The 20,201-nt window shown below is 46.0% G+C and overlaps 1 protein-coding gene across 1 annotated transcript in view; it reads right to left on the reverse strand.

Annotated features, from left to right (window-relative positions):
• SOS1 (SOS Ras/Rac guanine nucleotide exchange factor 1) overlaps nucleotides 1–17,309 on the reverse strand; it is an 85,409-nt gene extending 68,100 nt beyond the window's left edge. The window contains exon 1 of the mRNA XM_024202577.1: nucleotides 17,201–17,309. Coding sequence (XP_024058345.1) covers nucleotides 17,201–17,287 — 87 coding nt within the window. The 5' untranslated portion in view covers nucleotides 17,288–17,309. The remainder of the gene's footprint in view (nucleotides 1–17,200) is intronic.
• Nucleotides 17,310–20,201: the final 2,892 nt, after the last annotated feature.

The following is a 20,201-nucleotide window of genomic DNA, read 5'->3' on the forward strand; positions in this document are numbered from 1 at the left end:
GGGTCCAGTTCTGTTCAATATCTTCATCAATGATTTAGATAATGGGCTAGAGAGTACACTTAAAATTTGCAGATGATACCAAGCTGGGAGGGGTTGCAAGTGCTTTGGAGGATAAGATTAAAATTCAAAATGGTCTGGACATCCTGGAGAAATGGTCTGAAGTAGATAGGATGAAATTCAATAAGGACAAATGCAAAGTACTCCACTTAGAAAGGAACAATCAGTTGCACACATACAAAATGGGAAATAACTGCCTAGGAGGGAGTGCTGCAGAAAGGGATCTGAGGGTCACAGTGGACCACAAGCTAAAATGAGTCAACAGTGTAACGCTGTTGCAAAAAAAGCAAACATCATTCTGGGATGTATTAGTAGGAGTGTTGGAAGCAAGACACGAAGTAATTCTTCCGCTTTACACCGCGTTGATTAGGCCTCAACTGGAGTACTGTGTCCAGTTCTGGGCACCACATTTCAGGAAGGATGTGGACAAATTGGAGAGAATCCAGAGAAGAGCAACAAAAATGATTAAAGGTCTAGAAAACATGACCTATGAGGGAAGATTGAAAAAATTGGGTTTGTTTAGTCTGGAAAAGAGAAGACTGAGGGGGGGACATGATAACAGTTTTCAAGTATGTAAAAGGTTGTTACAAGGAGGAGGGAGAAAAATTGTTCTTCTTAACCTCTGAGGATAAGACAAGAAGCAATGGGCTTAAATTGCAGCAAGGGAGGTTTAGGTTGGACATTAGGAAAAACTTCCTAACTGCCAGGGTGGTTAAGCACTGGAATAAATTGCCTAGGGAGGCTGTGAAATCTCCATCATTGGAGATTTTTAAGAGCTGGTTAAATAAACACCCGTCATGGTTGGTCTAAATCAGAGGTTCTCAAACTGTGGTCCGCGGACATTCAGGTGGTCCGCAGATAGTTCCCTCTAAGGTGCGCACCTGGGCGGCCTCACACAAGAGAATGAAGGGCCACCCACCTAACTAGTGGAGCCGCACAGGTGTGGCTCCACTAATTAGGTGCCTGGACCCTGGAGAAGACGCACATGTAAGGTGAGGTGGTGGCCTTGGGGGGAATAGGGAGTAGATGGGAGGGGACAGTGGGGTGAGAAGAAGAGGTGGGGGGAATTTGGGACGTGCAGGGCAGCGGCGGCCAGAGAAAGAAGCGACTTTCCCCAGCTCCAGAGCTGTGGCTGCCGGGGAGAGACAGCCCTCCTTCCCAGCCTCAGCTTTATGGCTGCTGTGGTAGGGGAGAGACCCCCCTCCTTCACAGTTCCAGCTCGGGGGCTGTCGTAGCAGGGGAGAGAGGGCACATCCATCGCATTAGAAAGGCAAGACTACTGATATTAAAATGAGTTGTGTACTTTTATTTGTAGAACAAAAAAAGTTAATTACGTTTTTAATCGGATGAAAAGCATCCGGGCCCATTGATTTGAATTCATTCAGATTAGTCAGAAGATCTCTGACATGTTCTTTACTTATCCCAATTTGTATCCCTTCCCCTTTATTGTCTATGGCAACTTCATTAGTTGCCCGGTCACATGTTATTTTTTGTGACAAGACTGAAGCAAAAGTTGGTATAGAGGAGCTCTGCCTTCCTATCATCTTCCATTGCCAATTGACCTTCTCCATTGAGCAGCGGACCCACACCATCAAATTGATCTTTCTTTTTTTGTCTGACATTTGAAGAACCCCATCCTGTTGTCTTGAACATTTCTTGCCAGCTGTAACTCATTTGTTGCCTTAGCTTTCCTGATTTTGTCCCTGCATGCTCGCACTATTCCCATGTAGACTTCCTTGGTGACATGCCCCTCCTATTTTGTATCCCTTTTGGTTTTTAGAGAGCTCAAAAGCTCCTTGTGCACCCACACTGGCCCCCAGTGGCTCTTCTTATCTTTCCTCTGCATAGCTTGATGTTGGGCCTCTAGAATTCTCTTTTAAGAAATGCCAGACCCCTTCGACTCCTTTTCTTTCTAATTGGTCTTTCCATGGGAACTTGCATACTATTTCTCTGAGTTGAAATCTGCCTTTCTGAAGTCAAGTGTCCTTGTTTTTGCTGTTCTCACACCCTCCTTTCCATGTAGGGTGACCAGGTGTCCTGATTTTATAGGGACAGTCCCGATTTTTGGGTCTCTCTCTTATATAGGCTCCTATTATCCCCCACTCCTGTCCGGATTTTTCACACTTGCTGTCTGGTCACCCTATTTCCATGAGAGCTTGAATTTTATCAGATCATGATCACTTCCTCCCAAATTCCCAATCACCTTCACATTCACAAGTAATTCATCCCTGTTGATCAAAACCCGATCCAAAATGGATGACCCCCTACTTGTTTCCTCAATTTTCTGAATCAGAAAGCTGACCCCCACACATGCTAATAAATACATGAACTCAGAAAATTAAGTTAATGGTCTATTTACTGAGTTCATATAAATAGCCAAACATCACACTCCAGTACCAAAGATCACTATTTATCTGAACACTTGACCACACCCTGAAATGACGCAACCTTGTTTGTTCTGAAATGCTTATCTGGATGAGATAAGGGAGACTTAAAACTGCTTAAATCTTTTACAAAGGCTTCAGAGAGTGCTAAACTAGTCATGGAAGTTTCACATGCATTTTAGAAGTTTTAAAACAACTACAAATCCCTCTCCTTCTCAGTTGCTCACCTTTCACTCCCATCTTGTGAAGTTACCACTTTACTAGTTCTTTAATCATCTGTCTTCAAGGCAGATAAGCCCTGGATTTCTAATGCAAGATACAGATTGGGGTGAGCTGAGCTCTTACTGAAAAAAAATGTTCATACTTTGTTTTAGAATAAATCTACTCACAAGAGTGTTGTATGCAGCAGAAAAGCGAACAGGTATTTTGTGCTGTCTGGCTACAAATCTGGGAGTACAACTTGGTGCATACATTTGAGGTGGACAAGTTTATAGTTATGGCTGTCAGGTTATTGATATATATATAGCAGTGAGGTAGTGCAGAGGCATGTGATTGCTGTTAGAAGGTGTCTGAGCTTCAAATTATGGAATTATATCATAAGAGACTATTTCTACACAGATAAGAGAAAGCTGAATGGACACATTCTTGACTAGGCAGATAACTTGTCAAAATTAGTATTCTTTCATCTCTTTTTATAACTTTAAATCATAAGTTACAATACATACATAATACATTCATAAAACGTAAGACAGAGCAAACATGGCAACATACAAAAGAACAAGGATTGTTTGGCTTTACCATACCTAAAAGCTTATTCCTAGACATGCCAACTAAAAATATTTATAGGCCAGTCACAAAATAGTTCAAATAAAGACTGAACTGATATGTTGGGGATTCAGTACTTAGAAGAATTGAAAGAACATTCTGCTAGGGACAGGTGGACAACAGGATGGTGTGCTACCTTCCCAAAGCCAAGATGTGAGATGTCACTAAGATTGGATAGGCTTCTGAAGTCAACAGACAAGGATTGATTGGTGATAGTTCATATCCGCACTAATGACATTGCCTTGCAGGATATTTTACAGATAATAGATGACTTCAGGGAACTCTGAAGCATGCATCTGAAGAAGTGAGGTTTTTTTACCCATGAAAGCTTATGCCCAAATAAATCAGTTAGTCTTTAAAGGTGCCATGGACTCCTGGCCAGAGTACTCAGGAGGGCTTTTAACAACAGATATGAGCACTTATTTAGCACAAAATCGAGATGCTAAGAATAATCAAGGAGGCAAAGGACATGAAGAGAAGAAGTTACTTAATTACCTATCCACCAGTGCTATTTTGAAAAAGAAAATGGTGCTCATAAATGACAACATAACCACAGAGTTGCTGCAAGCCAGTGAGGAACATCTGGTAAACGTGATGCACAAGCTACTCAAGATTTACAGACAAGAGAGATAACAGTATCTACCCATAAAAAGGAGATAAGAGCAAGAACTACAGAGAAATCAGCTTACTGAGTGCGCCAGGAAAAGCATTCACCAAGATATCGAAGAGGAAAATGAAGAGGTACGTGGAAGAGGCACTTGCAGAGGGACAGGCGGAATTTAAACCATGAGGAAGTACAATAGGTTAGCTATTAGTGAAAAGAACATAACCAAACCTGTTACAACAACTTTATAGACTTCAAACTGCCTTTTTATAGCATTTGGCAGAAAGGGTTATGGCAAATTTTAAGAATGTAATGGCATCCCTTGGAAATTAATCAAGCTGACAGAAAACATCTAAAGAAAGTCGATGAGCGTGATGAGAGAGTGACATGAAGCTGACGAAATGGTTTGGGGATGATCATAGAAGTGAGACAAGGATACACACTATTGCCAGATTTGGAAGCTGTAGCACAGACTAATGACTGGTAATGGTTATAGCACAGACAAATGAAACAAGACAAATCATGGTATGTGAGCGGACAGTGCATAACTTTAGAGTCACAGGTGATCTTGATCTCTATGGCACTGACCAAGTTGGATCTACAGAGATTACTTGACAAGGTAGACTGGAAAAGCAGAAAATTCAGACAAGATCAGCATGGAGAAGACAAAAAAGATGGCAATTGGAAGGCAAGAAGAGAAGGCATTGGATAGATATGGTGAAGAATGATATCAAACAAGAAGGTTTAAAGATGAACAACACCATGAAGCAGATACAAGATAGAAAGCGGTAGAAAGACTTCATTCGGCCCCATCATTGCTGCTGAGCTGACCGATGGGATTAAACAAAAGCACCATACAGACAGCAATGTTAGGAGCCTGAGTAGCAAACAAGGAATTGTAATTGCTCATTTCTCAATATAAATTTGATCTAGTTGGTATTACTGAAACCTGGTAGGATGATTTGCACCAAGCTCTCCCAATTGATGAGATACAAGAGCTTCCCTTGGAGAACTTTGAAGTCCAAGATCTGCCTCACCAGGTATTCTTCTGACCCCTGAACCGTAACGGAGGGGGGAGGTGGCTGTATCTGTCCAGGAAAGAAGTTGATGTACTTTTTCCAGCAGGGAAATAATGGAACACCAGATGCACCTTGATCTATTCGGTAGCCAAAGTTTGAAGGCCACCAGGTTAATCAGCTGGATTACCTGGAATGGGCCGAGATATCGGTAGTCAGGTTTCCTTGAGGGCCAGGCTGTGTGTCCATGCACTGCATCGAGCCATACCTTACCACCGACTGTGATGTGAGGGGTGTCCTGCCAAAGGAGGTCAGTGTATCTTTTGTAATCCCTCTTGGCTGATTCTAGGTGGGTTTTCAATTCTTAATGGACATGGTGCAGGTGCTTACACAGGTTAAAGGCTATGTGGGAATGTGGGAAGCTGGCAATATGGACAGGTGAAAACAAGGGTGGAAGCCATAGTTGGCATAAAAAGGACTTTGGCAGATTGATCTGTGGTCGGATTGGAAGTGTCGTACATGAACTCAGCAAAGCAAAGCGGCACCCAGCCATTCTGAGGTAGTTGATAAAGCAACTAACATACTGCTACAAAATTTGGTTCACTTGCTCCATCTGCCCATCAGTCTGCAGGTGATAGGCAGAGGAAACTCACAGATTAACATCTAAGATCTTAAATAATTCCTAAAAAAAAAGAAATGAACTGAAATCCTCAGTCAAACAATGTCAGATGGTAAATCATGAAGCTTTAAGATACGTTTAATCATATCTGTCGCCTCTGTAGTAGGAATTTTCCAGCAACATATGAAATGAGACATCTTTGTGAGAAGGTTGATGATAATTAGTATGGCTGGGTGGCCCTGGAAATTCAGGAGGTCAATGAGAAAGTCCATAGAAATAGATAACCAGGACTGGGATGGAGTTGGCAAGGGAACCAAAGCGCCCAGTGGTTTGGCAGGGTGTGTGTGTGTGTGGGGCAAGCTTGGGGGGGGGGGGTGTCTATTCCCCTTGTCCAGATACTCGCTCTTGTAAGATAATATGCCAGGCTTCGCATTTCGGGTACCAGGGCATAGGTCAGGGTAAAAATCAAATCAGGAGGGGGAGAAAAGGGACCAACAGATCTGGTGTTGATTGAAAGCATTTGCAGTTTGCATATATTCAATTTTTTGATCCGTGAATATACCTAAACAAGAAAACGTGCGCCTTCCAAGTGATGACACCAGTCCTAAAGACAGCTTTGATGACCATCAGTTTCTTGTCACAGACCTTGTAATTTTGTTTCACAGGCATCAGCTTTCAGGAGTGGAAAGCAGAGATGGAGAACACTCAGGGACCTATTTGCTATGATAGCACTGCTCTGATCACATAATAGGAGTATCTGCTTTGACAATAAAACGTTTAGTCAGCTCAAGGTGAATTAAGATGGGTGCTGATGTAAATGTTTCTTTCAGTTGATCAAAAGCAGATTGTTTGGACACAGGAAGCCCAAAAGCAGTGTCCTTTGGCAGCAACTGGGTAATTGGGGTCATTACCTTTGAAAACCTCACTGATGAACCACTGGTAGAAGTCGGCAAACTACAGGAAGCACTGGACATTGCGGACCTGTCTCAGCTCTGCCCAGTCCACACCTCTCTGGGATCCATATTTATCCCACTGGATGAAGTGATATAGCCTAGAAAGCCAAATGGAAGATACAAAGAGCTGTTGTTCTTTTGGGGCAATCGGAATTGGAGCCCCAGCAGTGGATGTAAACTGACAGATAATGTTTTTTGCCAGATTCTCATTGAAGTATTCCTGTAGGGCAGTGGTTTTCAACCTTTTTTTCATTTGTGGGCCCCTAAAAAATTTCAAATGGAGGTGCAGACCCCTTTGGAAACCTTAGACATAGTCTTTGGACCCTCAGGGGTCTGCAAACCACAGGTTGAAAGCCACTGCTGTAGGGCCCCGAATTCTGGTTCCAACAAGGGATAAATCAATTCAAATGGAATTTAAGCCCACGGCTGGAGGTTGATGGGACAGCCATAATACTTACACAGGGACAGGACATCAGCTTTTTTTTTTTTTTTTTTAAATCAAACATTAGCAAAATCTCAGTATTATGCAGGGATTGGTGAGCCATTATCTCCTTGAATTACAGAGACAGTGGCCTTCTCCATGGCGTTCTTCATTTTCTTGGTGCCTAGTCACCATTGCTGGCAGTAGCCAGACTCACACCATATCTCCTGCATCTTCCAGGAGATATTTGGATCATGGACTGAGAGCAAGAGGATGCAGAGCAAGACTGGGAAGAGGGGTGATTTAAATAAGTTAAATTGGAGAGTTTCTTTGTGGTCTTGGATTTTGATGAGAAAGTGTGCAATTTTGTGGGTGACAGGACCTAAGTACAGCATGGTACCATCAATCAACTCCACTAAGTCTGGAGCAAGCTTTCTTTGTACCAAAACTTGGTTAGCCTTAATGAATTCTGCATCCACAAAATTGCTGAAGACCCCCTAATCCACAAGCACAAGCTGTGTGAAGCTCACCTCAGATATAGACGGGATGCAGACACAGAAAAAGACTTGCAGCTGGGGATGGCAACAGTCCACAACTGTTAAAAATGCATGTTGGCAGAAGAGGGGTCTGTTTGGGGAAGGACATGGTCATTTCCTGGATCTGCACAGGTCTGGATTTGATGGAGTATTTAGTGGCAAAGTGGCCTCACCCACCACAGTACAGGCAAAGGCTGTTCAATTGCCGGTACACCATCTGCCGCTCAGTGAGGTGTCTTCGCATTGTGCCAATCTGCACAGGTTCTGGCCCTGGGACTGCCTTTGGAGGCAGATGGGAATGGGACTGGGCTAGACTGGGACTGGACATGTACCAGACAGTCAATGGTCAAGCCATATGTATAATTCAATGTCTGAGTTCAGCACAGCGTGTGTATGGGTCAACTTAGCCCAACTCATCATTTATGTTATCGTCTAGTCCCTGGTGGAAGTGATAGACCTGTGGTGTCTTGTTCTACTCTACATCAGTGAGCAGATGTTGAAAGCAGGCAGCATATGCTGAGATGGACCAATAGCCTTGTTTAAAAAACTGCAGGTGGCTTCAGTGATACAAGTACGGTTCAGGTAATCTAATGAGTGAAAAGGGACAAATGAACAGGTCAAAATGGCCAAGGATCGGACTTGCCTGTTCTAGAAGTGATACCCAGTCTAAGGAGTCACCAGTTAGGCTATATCTACACTAGCACTTTTGTCAGTAAAACTTTTGTTGGTCAGGGACGTGAAAAAAACCAGCCCTAACCGACATAAGTTTCACCGACAAAAGCGCTGGTGTGGACAGCACTATATTGGCTGGAGAGACTCTCCCACTGACATACCTACCACCATTCGTTGGGGGTGGTTTAATTATGCCGACAGGAGAGCTTTCTCCCGTCGGCACAGAGCAGCTACACGGGAGACCTTACAGCGGCGCAGCTACAGCAATACAGCTGTGCCGCTGTAAGGTCTGTAGCGTAGACATAGCCTTAGTAATCTGATAAGCCTCTCTGGCAGCAGGACCTTTGGGGCTCGTTTTATGGATACTGCGGCTAGATTCACTGGAAGTACTCAGGCTGCCAGGATCTGTAAATGGACAGAGGAATTCTTCAATTGCAGCTGGGCAACTTGGCTCTGAAGGCACTGAACTAACTCCAACATCTCAGTAATAGATGTTCAGGGGGTTTCCATCTCAGCTGCTGGACTGAGCACAAAGAGGGGAATCTGCTCAAACTGTCTGAATTGCAGGGCGGATGGATGAGGCAGGGGCAGATACTGGCTCACATGGAAACAGGCAGAGAGTCTGGAGCAGAAGCAAGGCCCAGCTGGACAGAGGCTGGAGCAGAAGTGCAGGGGCACGGGCAGTTTGTCAGAACTACTAAGCAATGGGAGTGCTCCTGGCCAGGTAATGACTGGAGACTGCTCAGCAGACTAGAGAAACTACTTCCCAAGGCAGGTATATAGGGTCCTAAGGGATCATCTGGGTCCTTGCCTGTGCATTGGCTGAACCCTGGTTGGATGGAGTGGGGCCTATCACAAGACCTGCAGGTAATTGCCTCTGATGACTCACCTCAGGCTCAGGGATGGCTTAAGCAGGCTCAGCAGTAACTCAGAGATGACTCATGACACAGCCAGAATGCTTGTAGCAGAGCTCTGGAAGAACACACCTCCACTGCCCCCCACAGCACTGAATTATAAAATTGGGGAAATAGTTGTAATGGAAAGATTGACATCTCCACTGAAGAAGCAAATGAAAAATATTTAGAAATTTGGTTTCCTTTCATCATTTACTTGGATACAGAACAATGTCCTGCTGCCAAAGTAAAGAATCCACATTTCTGAATATCAATTTAAATTTTCAATAATGACTGGAAAGAGTGGCTTTTGGATCTTTGTCAAACCACAGAAGTAGATGTTAGCCTACCTGAAATAGAAAGATTGGACTACACATTGAAGATTGAAAATGCTCAAGATGCAGAATTGGAAAATAATGACACTTTGCAAACGCAGTTTATATGATGGTTTATTTGTGGAAATGTTATGGGCAGGGGAGACCACAGAATTGGAATTTTCTGTACTGTAATTATATTAGAATTTTTATAAGAAATTTCCCTGAGATAACAAGAGATTGTTTGTGAGCGAGACTTCCCCCAAAGGCTATAGAACTACTGATAGCTCTCACTTGCTCATTACCTGCAGGTCTAAAAGCAACATAGTGAAACAGGCCATGGTGAATTGCACAGCTAGTTGAATAAAGTGAACAGTTATCCCTCCTGGTTAAAAAAAAAAAAAAAAAGAATACCTGGACTCTGTACACAAACCCATACACGTTGAATCGTTATCTATTCCTCTTGATACTTTGTGATCCAGCTCAAGTTTTGCTATCTTCAAATTACACCAAGTACCTGTGTTTTTTCCAGTCACCAACTTCAGAAACTCTGTGTGGCTATGAAAGACTAACAGAGATGCAGATTTAGCTAACCACATCTTCAGTATACCCAGGGGGTGGTTTTACACATCTGGTAACAAGTTGTTACTAAGTGGGAGGTTTACAGCAAGAATTGGAAGGAGGTGGGGCAGCTACTCAATTTTATCTTCCACAATCTGCAGGGGTGACAGGAGTTCAGAACAACTGTATCACGTAAGTTAATATAAGGAATGTCCTATATAGGTAATGCAGTAGAGACGAGAAACTAATGACATCCAGTGTTACTGTGAGCAACAAGTCAAGCAATGGATTGTACTGAAACCATTTGAAATGAAGTCAGTTAAAAAGATGTGTTAAAACAGTTTCATAAGCAGGCATAGCATGAGTGCCCCAGCCAATTTGCATAGTTTTACAATCACTTTTGAAAAAGTTGTTTTTCCCCACCATTACTGTTTAAAAGACCTAGACATAGGAAGCTGACAATAGAGGAGTTACTGTACCTCCGGAAGCATTCTGTGTATGGTTATTTTCATTATAGTAAATTGTAAATAAAGAAAAATATTTTTCCCTCAGCTCTGTCAACTTAGGTAAAATAATTTCAGACAAGTGTGACTTTTCATAGTATCTCTTTAACTGAGTGCCGGTACCAGCTGCCTTGTTGTGAATAATGCTCAATTATTTCATAATATTCTGTACTGATGTGAATGTGAATCTGTGGAACATTTTTATGGAAAGATAATCAGTTCTTTGGATTTACTTCTTTTGAGGATCACTAAAACATTTAAGCAGCAAAGAGTCCTGTGGCACCTTATAGACTAACAGACGTATTGGAGCATCCGACGAAGTGGGTATTCACCCACAAAAGCTCATGCTCCAATACATCTGTTAGTCTATAAGGTGCCACAGGACTCTTTGCTGCTTTTACAGATCCAGACTAACATGGCTAGCCCTCTGATATAAAACATTTAAGATATTCCTCAACTGCCACCCTTTTTAATCACAAAAACTAAGGTTCAGGAGAGAAGCAGGCTCTAAGTATGCATGAAAGATCTCTACTGTCTGAACCAGAGTAGTATAATGTATGGAAAGGTGGTGTAGGCCAGGGGGAAGGTTCATCACCAGGCACAGTCTCTTGAAGACCGTGTAAATTCACTAGACTGGAAGAATCTTGACTGAAGTTGCTGGAAGGCACTGATTGATGATGTCTAGCTACATCCTTAGTGTCTGTTTCCAAGCAGCAATAAAATAACAGATTTCGATCATCCCCAGTCACCTAAGAGATCTCATGTTCCAGTTTCTCTTCAACCTCAGACTCAGCTTCTGTCTGTAGTCTTATCATCTTGCTGCCTCTGCAGCCTTAGCTTCTCAAACCCCACGCTGGCTCCTGTTCCTTGCTTTCTTATCTTGGTGGAGTGCTAGGAATATTTTGTCCTTTGTCAAGGTCTTCCTTGAGTTATTGGAGGGCTTTGTGTTCCTCTGCTTTTTCTCCTTCAAAATACCACTGATCAGGTAAGGAAGCATCTCAGAGTGCACATCAACATCTTCCTTATTCAGTGCATTGCAGTCTATATCTGTCTTATTGGACTCTATCTCTGTTCTAGTGGAGAATCAGAAGAAACAAGTTAAGGTCACATTATCATTTGAACTGTGTAAGCACTGACGTTTGGAATGCAGCTGTGCAGCAAAGATAGGACATATTGTTCTAAATCTCACCCAAGTTTGACAAAATACCCTAAAAACTAGGAATTGAGGAATTCTTGAAGTATATTTACTTTAAGGAATTATTTTATTCCTTATTATTTCAAGTGTCCCAGGCAAGGATAAGAATTTGTCATTTGGGGCCTTTAAATATTCCTTGTTAGATGCCAACCAAATGTAGCAAGAGGGTAATGACAGGCCATTCATAGACATCATAATGATGAATATTCCACTACTGTATGTTGCTTTCCTCACTGGCTGGGAATATTCCACCCAAGAATACACACCTTGCCCTTTCCCTAAACCTGTATCACTATACAGGTCAGAAACCTAGACCCTCTTACAGGCAGACTTGAAGCAGCTAGATACATTCCATATGTGCTGTCAGCTCCAAATCCTGAGAATAAAGTGCTCTGACTTTGTGCAAAACATCCAGCTCTCAGAGATCTGGCATTCCTCCAATTGCTCATTATATTCAAAAGCAACGTTTGCATGCTCTTCTGCCATGTCACCAGGATGGTGAAAGAACACCTTAGCACATCATACTCAAACTCTCCATCAATGCAGAAAAGGGTGCATGTCCTGAACCTACCTGGTACCACCCACAGGACTGCCCCAGAGATTTGTGGATTCACAGGATTGAGCCAGATTGGGGAACTTCACTATGTGATGTTTGGTGTGACGCCATCAACCATGGTCAGTCTAGCTAGTACAACAATCCTCAAAAAACGACATGTGTTTGATGATGATGCTTTCCCCATCATATCATGGCATGAAAAAATTTAATTGGACACAGAAAAAGGATGCTTTCTTGTACATTATATAGTATGTTACTCTCCAAACAGTCCCATTAAAGTCAGACGTGCTAACCAACCTGGGTATGTAGGCATCCTTCAGTCTCGAAAGACCACAGGTATGCGCCCGAGAGGTAAAGCATATACTCAGTTGGTTTTAATACAGCTGCGAACATGGCTGAAGAAACCCACTCGAGAGAGAATCTCTGCCGTATGTCAAATTTAAAGGTGATGTTTCAATGTTTTGGGCTCTGCCTTCTGCCAGCTCTTTTCTCTGCTAAGCTGGATGGCTTCCTCTCATAACTCTGGAGACCTTTGTTAAGCTCTTATTTCCAAAGGCTGCGGTCTTGACTGTGATCTTGCCATTTGTCCACATCCACGTCCATTTCTTTGAGGTCTCACTTGCACACATCCTTGAAATGCAATTTTGGGTGTCCTTTGGGTCTTTTTCCAGATCCCAATTCACCATAGAGGATGTCCTTCGGGATGCGCCCATCAATATGAGTAAGGGTATTAAAATCTGGCAAGGTGACTGGGAAAGGAGTAGGAAAGAGAAAGCTCTCTCTTCCTTCTAGCAATCAGTTGGTGTGTGCAAGCTTCAGATGTATATGACACCTATTGACAGACAGGGTACGTCTATATAGAGTTTTGGAGCCCACGGGAATGAGCCTCTCAGCTCAGGTCAACAGACTCAGGCTAGAGGGGCTCTAAAAAGAGATATGTAGACAGAACTGAAATTGCAGCATAGCTTCAGAGCCCAAACTCCAGCCCATACTGCAACTGCATAGCTACGTAGACAGTGCTTTCTTTAGAGCACTAGTGCCAGTGTCCTCGAGCTTGAGTCTGTCGACATGGGCTGGAAGGCTCACTCCCATGGGCTCCAAAACACTGTAGATATGCCCAGGGACATTATGGGAAGATTCATGAACTGCTTGGATTCAGAGCACTGGACACTGTCTAGAGGGTGCTCTCTCTAGATCTCCACAGCTGCCACCACCTCCAGCTCCACCAATCCTACATACTGGCCTCTGGCTATAGGTTTAGCCCTCCGGCCAGTGGAGTGTGAAACTTTTACCAGATGCATACTAGTTGCAAAGCTGAACGATTGCATTGCTGAAATATTTGATGCATTGATAAAGATGAGTTCCACGGTGAACTTATTTTCATAGTATCAATTTTGTCCACCAGCTCTGATAGACCCATGGCTTTATTCTGGGGGATTCTCCCCCACCGCATTTGTGCCTGTAGAATTTAGCAATATATACAAGTTTAACTTTTCCAGGAGCTTGAATGTTTAAAATGTTCTCAGTTGTATTCGGCTGCTTATCTCTGGCCCATTCCCAATGGGATTTTACTAAAATGGATGCTGGTTAAGGGCAGAAGTTTCCATTTCTACCTTTATAACAAATAATGGTAGCAGCTGTAATCTAGGATTCTAGAGCATGGTAGGCAGTATCTAGAATGAAGATATGAAGCAGACAGTGGTCTCAAGAACAATGGAGCAGTTAAGATTTGTTACATCATTGCAAATTAATGCGGGGGGGGGGGAAGCTTCAGAACTCACTCACCCCCAATATTTCCCAATTCCAAGTAAGTCTGCCTCTCATTCCCCAGATATACACAGTGAACCAGAATAAATGCAATACATAGAAACCAAAAGGAATGCTACCTAGTATGGCAGGTTTCTCATCATCCCTGGCAGTTTACTTTCATCAACTTCTTCTGACAGTTGGCCTCAAACTCCAGGACTCCTTTCTTGCTGGTCCTCAGCAAGTACACCCTCATGAGAGTTTCTCCAGCAAACACTGATAATCGAGGCCAACTCATTGGCTGGCTTGCTCACCAAGATATAAACAAACACTTCACAGAAGCAGCAAGTGACCTGAGTGGTCCCAAAAGAATTGTTATTGCTGGAGCTCCTACTAGTCTCTTTGATCTTGCCCGGGATTGCTTGGCACTGTGCTTAGTGCCCCATTTTGTGAACAACTGAGACATCCTGCACCTTGCTACTCCAGATCCCAGGAAGCCTTAGTTCAGCTTGCTACTCAAATGTTTAGACGTATGGCAAGAAGCAAAGATATGGGTAGCTAGCCCAGAAGTTTAGTGATCATGTGTGCATTGCAGCAGCAAATGCTTTGGAGAATACACAGATAAGACTCTGTTACCACAAGTAGAACAGCACAGAGTGCCAGAGACCTTGGGAAAACATGCTCACTCTGGAACATGAGGCAAATGCATTGTGAGATGAAGTCAGAAAGTCAGGCTGAATCGATACAGCTGAAACACTTGCGACTTCTAGTCCACAGTGGGAAGTGCATCAGTTCAGCCAGAACTGAGAGCAAGTGTTTCACTCAGAAGTTCCAGTTAACTGTTAAAACCAATACACTTGTAAAATGCCGAGAATGTCTGTTATATGTGAAATAAGGTGTTGAGTAAGTTTTGCAGTCTGAATCCATTCTAAGCAATGGTTTCTTGAACCCCTTTTGTCTTGCTTTCTATGGACAAAGTTCAGAAGTGGATCATAAGACAGCCTGACCATTTTCCCCATATTCCATTTTTCCAACACACACAAATTCTAATGAACACATGGGAGTGAGACTTACTGTTCCCTCATTCCTAACGAATCCTTAGCAAAAAGCATTCTTACAAAATACTAAAACTAAAGTAAAGTCACTAAATCACAGTTCTAATTAAGTAAAATACTTTCACTATAAAGTCTCCCCCCACCCCGCCACATAAGCTCTTGTAGAACGTACAAGTAAAAATCTAAGTTCTAACCTAAGTAAATACTATATTTTTTTCCCTTTCATAAAAAGCTGAATGTTATTTTTAAAAGACAGGTTAACTTGTGTGACTCACAGCTGAGAAATTTCAATTTCAGCCATACTGTTTCATATGCACAAAAATGGAGGGGGATAAACAAATATTTCATTATAATTTAAAAAGTTAGAGCGCAAGTTCCTTTAAACTGATATTTTTTAAAACAGCGGTTACACGTATGTTTTAAACTGCACATATACTTGTCCAAGTAAACCATTATACATCATTAAAAAAGGAGATTGACAACAAGCGACCTTGACTAGGCTGAAAAGATCACTTCTGGAACTAATGAACTGGGAGAAGAAAGAGCCCCATAAAAAGTTATAAACAAAAACAATGAATTTCTGAGCCAAACTGGAACACAAGCGGAATATGTCCAAGAATAAGGTTTCACTAGCAAATTATGAGCCTGATCTCCTTGGTAATGTAAGACCAAGTGAGACTGAGAAAGGATAAACATAGTAAAAACAATGATCCACAATAACACAAGAAAACTTAACCAAATTCACTTTATCATCTGCAAACATAGCAACCAAAGAAAAATCTGTCAGGCTCTGCCCCCAGGCCTCAGCAAAGGTTTAATAGCATAGTGTTGCACAGTGAGGTCTCAACATTTATTGAAGTACATTCACTATGATATGAAGTATCATAAATAAAATAAAACTAGAGATATCAAATGGTTAATTTTTAAATTGTGTTTGCAATATTTGATATCATGTGATAGATCAGTCATTAATGCAGATAAATGAAGCCGTACTGTTGAAAAGAAGAAAAAAAGTCACCACTGCTACGGTCATAGACATGCCCCAAATTGCTCACACTCTGGCTATAAATTAGGCTGTCATACCACCAGTTCAACACAAGAGAAGCACCAACACACTAACCAGAAGTTAGTAAAATGCTCTCCAGTTTGATAGGATCCAGTGTGATATACTTCCTCCACTCTTGCTCTGAATCTACTGACAAAGCCTAGAGAATCCTTTACACAGGGCTTATTTCTTTCAAACAGCAACTAGACCAGTGGTTCTCATCCAGGGGTACACATACCCCTTGGGGTACGCAGGGGACTTCCAGGGGTTACATCAACTCATCTAAATATTTGCCTAGTTTTACAACAGGCTACAGAAAAAGCACTAGACAAACTAAAATTCCACACAGCCAATGACTTGTTTATACTGCTCTATATACTACCCATTGAAATGTAAGTACAGTATTTATATTCCAACTGATTTATTTTATAATTCTATGGTAAAAATTAAAAAATAAGCCCTTTACAGTAATCGTGAGACTGTGACACTTTTGTATTTCTAGGTCTGATTTTGTAAGCAAGTCGTCTTTAAGTGAGATGAAACTTGGGGGTACTCAAGCAAGTGACCTCTCTGGTCACTCGGGAACAGACTTAAAGGAGGCAATTTTGCAGCAGAAAAGCTTCAAAAACAGACCCCAACCAGAAACTGTTGAGCTTGAATTAATATGCAAACTAGATACCATTAACTTGGGTTCGAATAGAGACTGGGAGTGGCTGGGTCATTACACAAATTGAATCTATTTCCCCATGTTAAGTATCCTCAAACCTTCTTGTCAACTGTCTAAAATGGGCCATCTTGGTTACCATGACAAAAGTTGTTTTTTTTCCCTCCTGCTAACAGCTCATATTAATTCGTTAGCCTCTTAGCATTGGTCCGGCTACTTCCACCTTTCCACGTTCTGTATGTGTCTATCGATCGTCTTTCCCCGTGTTCCATTCGATGCATCAGATGAAGTGGGCTGTAGCGCAGGAAAGCTTATGCTCACAGAAATGGATTAGCCTCTAAGGTGCCACAAGGACGCCAGTTCTTGTGGCGGATACAGACTAACAGGGCTGCTCCTCTGAAACCAAGCCACTCAGGCTCGGGAAAGGTTGGGAGCCACAGCCCCTTCCCCACGCGGAGGTGTGAGGAGCCTCCACGTGCCCCACCGCCCCCAGGCAGGGGCAGCCCCCCCCTCGCTGACCCCGTCCGTCCCCCAGCTTGTAGGACCCCCCCCCCCCCCCAGGGCTCGCCCCGCCCCCTCACCTTCTTGAGGGCCGGCACCAGCAGCCCCCGCCACTTGGGCGCGTTCTCCTCGCTGAAGAACTCGTAGAGCAGCGGCGGCGCCTGCATCCTGCCGCTGGCGGGCTCCTGGCAGGGCCCGGCGCGGGGCAGGCGGGATCAGTGGGCGGCCCGGCGCGGCGGCCGCGGGCAGCCGGAGGGCAGCGGCAGCACCCGCCAGCGGCAGGACTCAGCGCCGGGGGGCGGCGGCGGCGGCGGCATCCCAGCACCCCCCGGGTCTCTCCTCACGCAGGGCCCCGCGGCCGGAGAGCGCGCGGCGGGGCGGCGCGGGGAGGCGAGCGGCCGCCCTGCCCCGCCAGCCGCACGGGCATGCCCGGCCCCACGGAACCGCGCGGACAGGCCGGCCCGCTCGCGCTGCAGGGCGGAAGGTCACGCGCCGCCTCACATGCCCCGGGGGGGGGAGGGGCGGGGTCTGCGCCGGGAGCTCGAGCGCGGCTGGAATTCTCGGGGCTTTTTCCTCGCCCTGACGGTTACTCCCGAGGGCGCGTGCGCAGTGAGGGGTCGGCCGACACGCGCAGGCGCGAGGCGTATGCCCCCGCCCACTCGCCCTGCACCAGGGCGGAAGCGCGGGTCAGCCGGAGCCGTCAGGGATCTCAGCAGAGTGCCGAGTGCCTCGCTGGGCTGGCGGAGGAGCGGTTCCTCAGACAGCGCCCCTTACAGGTAGGGAGGGCCCACAGCACCTCCCTCGTTGTCCCAGCCCCCGCCCATGACAACCCCCTGACCCTGCTGGGGCGTGGGGGGGCGGGGGGACAGGGGCTGACTCCCCTTCTCAGTCCCTTGGAGCGGAGATGGGGTGTGGCTGCTCTAGGGGAAGGACGGCCCAGGGGTTGGGGAGACATTGGGGGTCAGGCCCTGAATCCATCGCAGTCGCCACCCTGTCCCCTCAGGCCTGTCGCAGCCCTGCTCCGTGCCTCAGTTTCCCCACCTATAGAACAGGGTCAATGGAACGGACCTTTGTAACATCAAAGCAGGGGAGACCCCCCCCCAGTCTGGGGGTACTAGTACCCAAGGGGGGCACCCCCCCAACCCCACATGGCCTTGGGGGGAAGGGGGGGAATTGCAGACAGGTGCCAGCCAGCGACTCCAGCTCCACCAGGAGCAGAAGCAGCCCAAACCAGGACAGTGAGAGAACTTCCTACCGTTTTGACTGGATGGTCTCGGCCCAGTGCAGACTGGCTCTTTGCTCCAACCCCCCTATCCTCAGTCTCTTCACCACAGCTTACCCTCTTCTCCATGCCTCACCCTTTTGCTTTCCATTTAGATGATCCCCTCCCAAGAAAACAAATAGTGGCACAAACAGGCCGCTTGCTGCCATCCCCTTGTTTTGGGTCTGTCTAGGTTATAAGGTTTTTGGGGCCAGGACTACCTGGTACTGTTTCTACAGCACCTAGCACAATGGGACCCCATTATTGGTGGCACTTAGGCAGTATCATAAACAGGGTTAATATAGGGTTACCATATTTCAATACTGCAAAAAGAGGACACTCCACGGGGCCCTGGCCACGCCCCAACTCCGCCCCGGCCCTGCCCCAACGTCCCCGCCCCCACTCCGCCCCCTCCCCTGAGCACCCCTCATTCCCCCTCCTCCCTCCCGCCCCCCAGCTGCTGCTGCGCTGGGGAAGTTGCTTTGGCCCCCGCTGTGGTGGAGAGCGGCGGGAGCCGGGAAAGTTGGAGCCCGGGGAGGAGGCGGTCCCCTTACCATGCCTCCCTATTTTCCCGGACATGTCTGGCTTTTTGGAAATTCCTCCTGGACGGGGGTTTGAGAACCAAAAAGCCGGACATGTCCAGGACAATCCAGACATATGGTAACCCTACCCCAGAGCTGCCTCCCGCCCACCCGCCGGACCCCCCAAGGCCTCACACCAGAGCCGCCTCCCACCTGCCCGCCGGAACCCCCAGGCCTCGCCCCAGAGCTGCTTCCTCCCGCCCGCCCGACCCCCCAGGCCTCACCCCAGAGCCACTCGCTCTCCACAGGGCCCATCCTCAGCCTTCTCCTGCCTCAGTGCCCCCTCTCCTGAGAGCCTGCCCTCCACAGCTCCCCCACTCTCCACAGCCCCCTCCCATAGCCCCCCCCACCTCATTCCTCCTCAACCCCTACCCTTCATTTCCCCACCTCCTCCCATAGCCCACCCCCTCCACAGCCCCTGCCTCAGAGCCCGCCCATAGCCCCCTACCCTCAGAATCCCCCCCACCTCAGAGCCACCACCCTTCACCTCCCTCAGGGGAGCCTCCACCCCGCTCCCAGCCGGACCTGGCGAGGCTGCGGCAGCTCAGGCTGCGGGAGGCGCTGCAGCGCGGGCCCTTCCCAGGTGGGGGAGCTCGGGCTCCCAGGAGCCGCCGTGCGCCGAGAAACTTTCCCCTGCGCCAGGACCCACCCCTGGGCAGCGGTTCCGCCAGGGTGGAGGCAGCCCCGGCGGCACGGACCGCTGGCGGGGGGGCTCCTTGCACAGCCGGGACGGAGGGGGGAGACTGAGGCTCTGCCAGAGCCGTGGGGGATGCTCGGAAAAGGGAGAAGCGGCCGCGGGTCCCCCGCACCAGCAGCTGGCTGCAGAGACGCCACTGCTCCTAGCCGTGGGGCACAGGGTTGCAGCAGCACGGGGGGGTTGCAATTCGCAGGCTGAGTGAGCTGACACCCCAAGAGGAGAGGGGGCAGTGGGTAGGGTTATCATACGTCCGTATTTTCCAGACGTTTTTATATATTTAAAAAATCTTCCCGGACGGCAATTAACAACTAAAAAGCCGGACATGTCCGGTGAAATATGGATGTATGGTAACCCTAGTTAATACTAATTATATTTAAAAGCTACACGTCTGTAAAATTGAGTAATAGCACTGGCCTACCTCCCTGGCATAATCGTGAGGATAAATAGTGTAGTATCTAAATCAGGGTGGATTTGATTTAAATTACTAGTCAGGAAGACTCAGTTTAATCATGGATTTTTACATAAAAGTGCATTCTTGTTGG

The sequence above is a fragment of the Terrapene carolina genome, unplaced genomic scaffold (assembly GCF_002925995.2).
Source record: "Terrapene carolina triunguis isolate 2854851 unplaced genomic scaffold, T_m_triunguis-2.0 Scaffold132, whole genome shotgun sequence".
NCBI classification, from domain to species: Eukaryota; Metazoa; Chordata; order Testudines; family Emydidae; genus Terrapene; species Terrapene triunguis.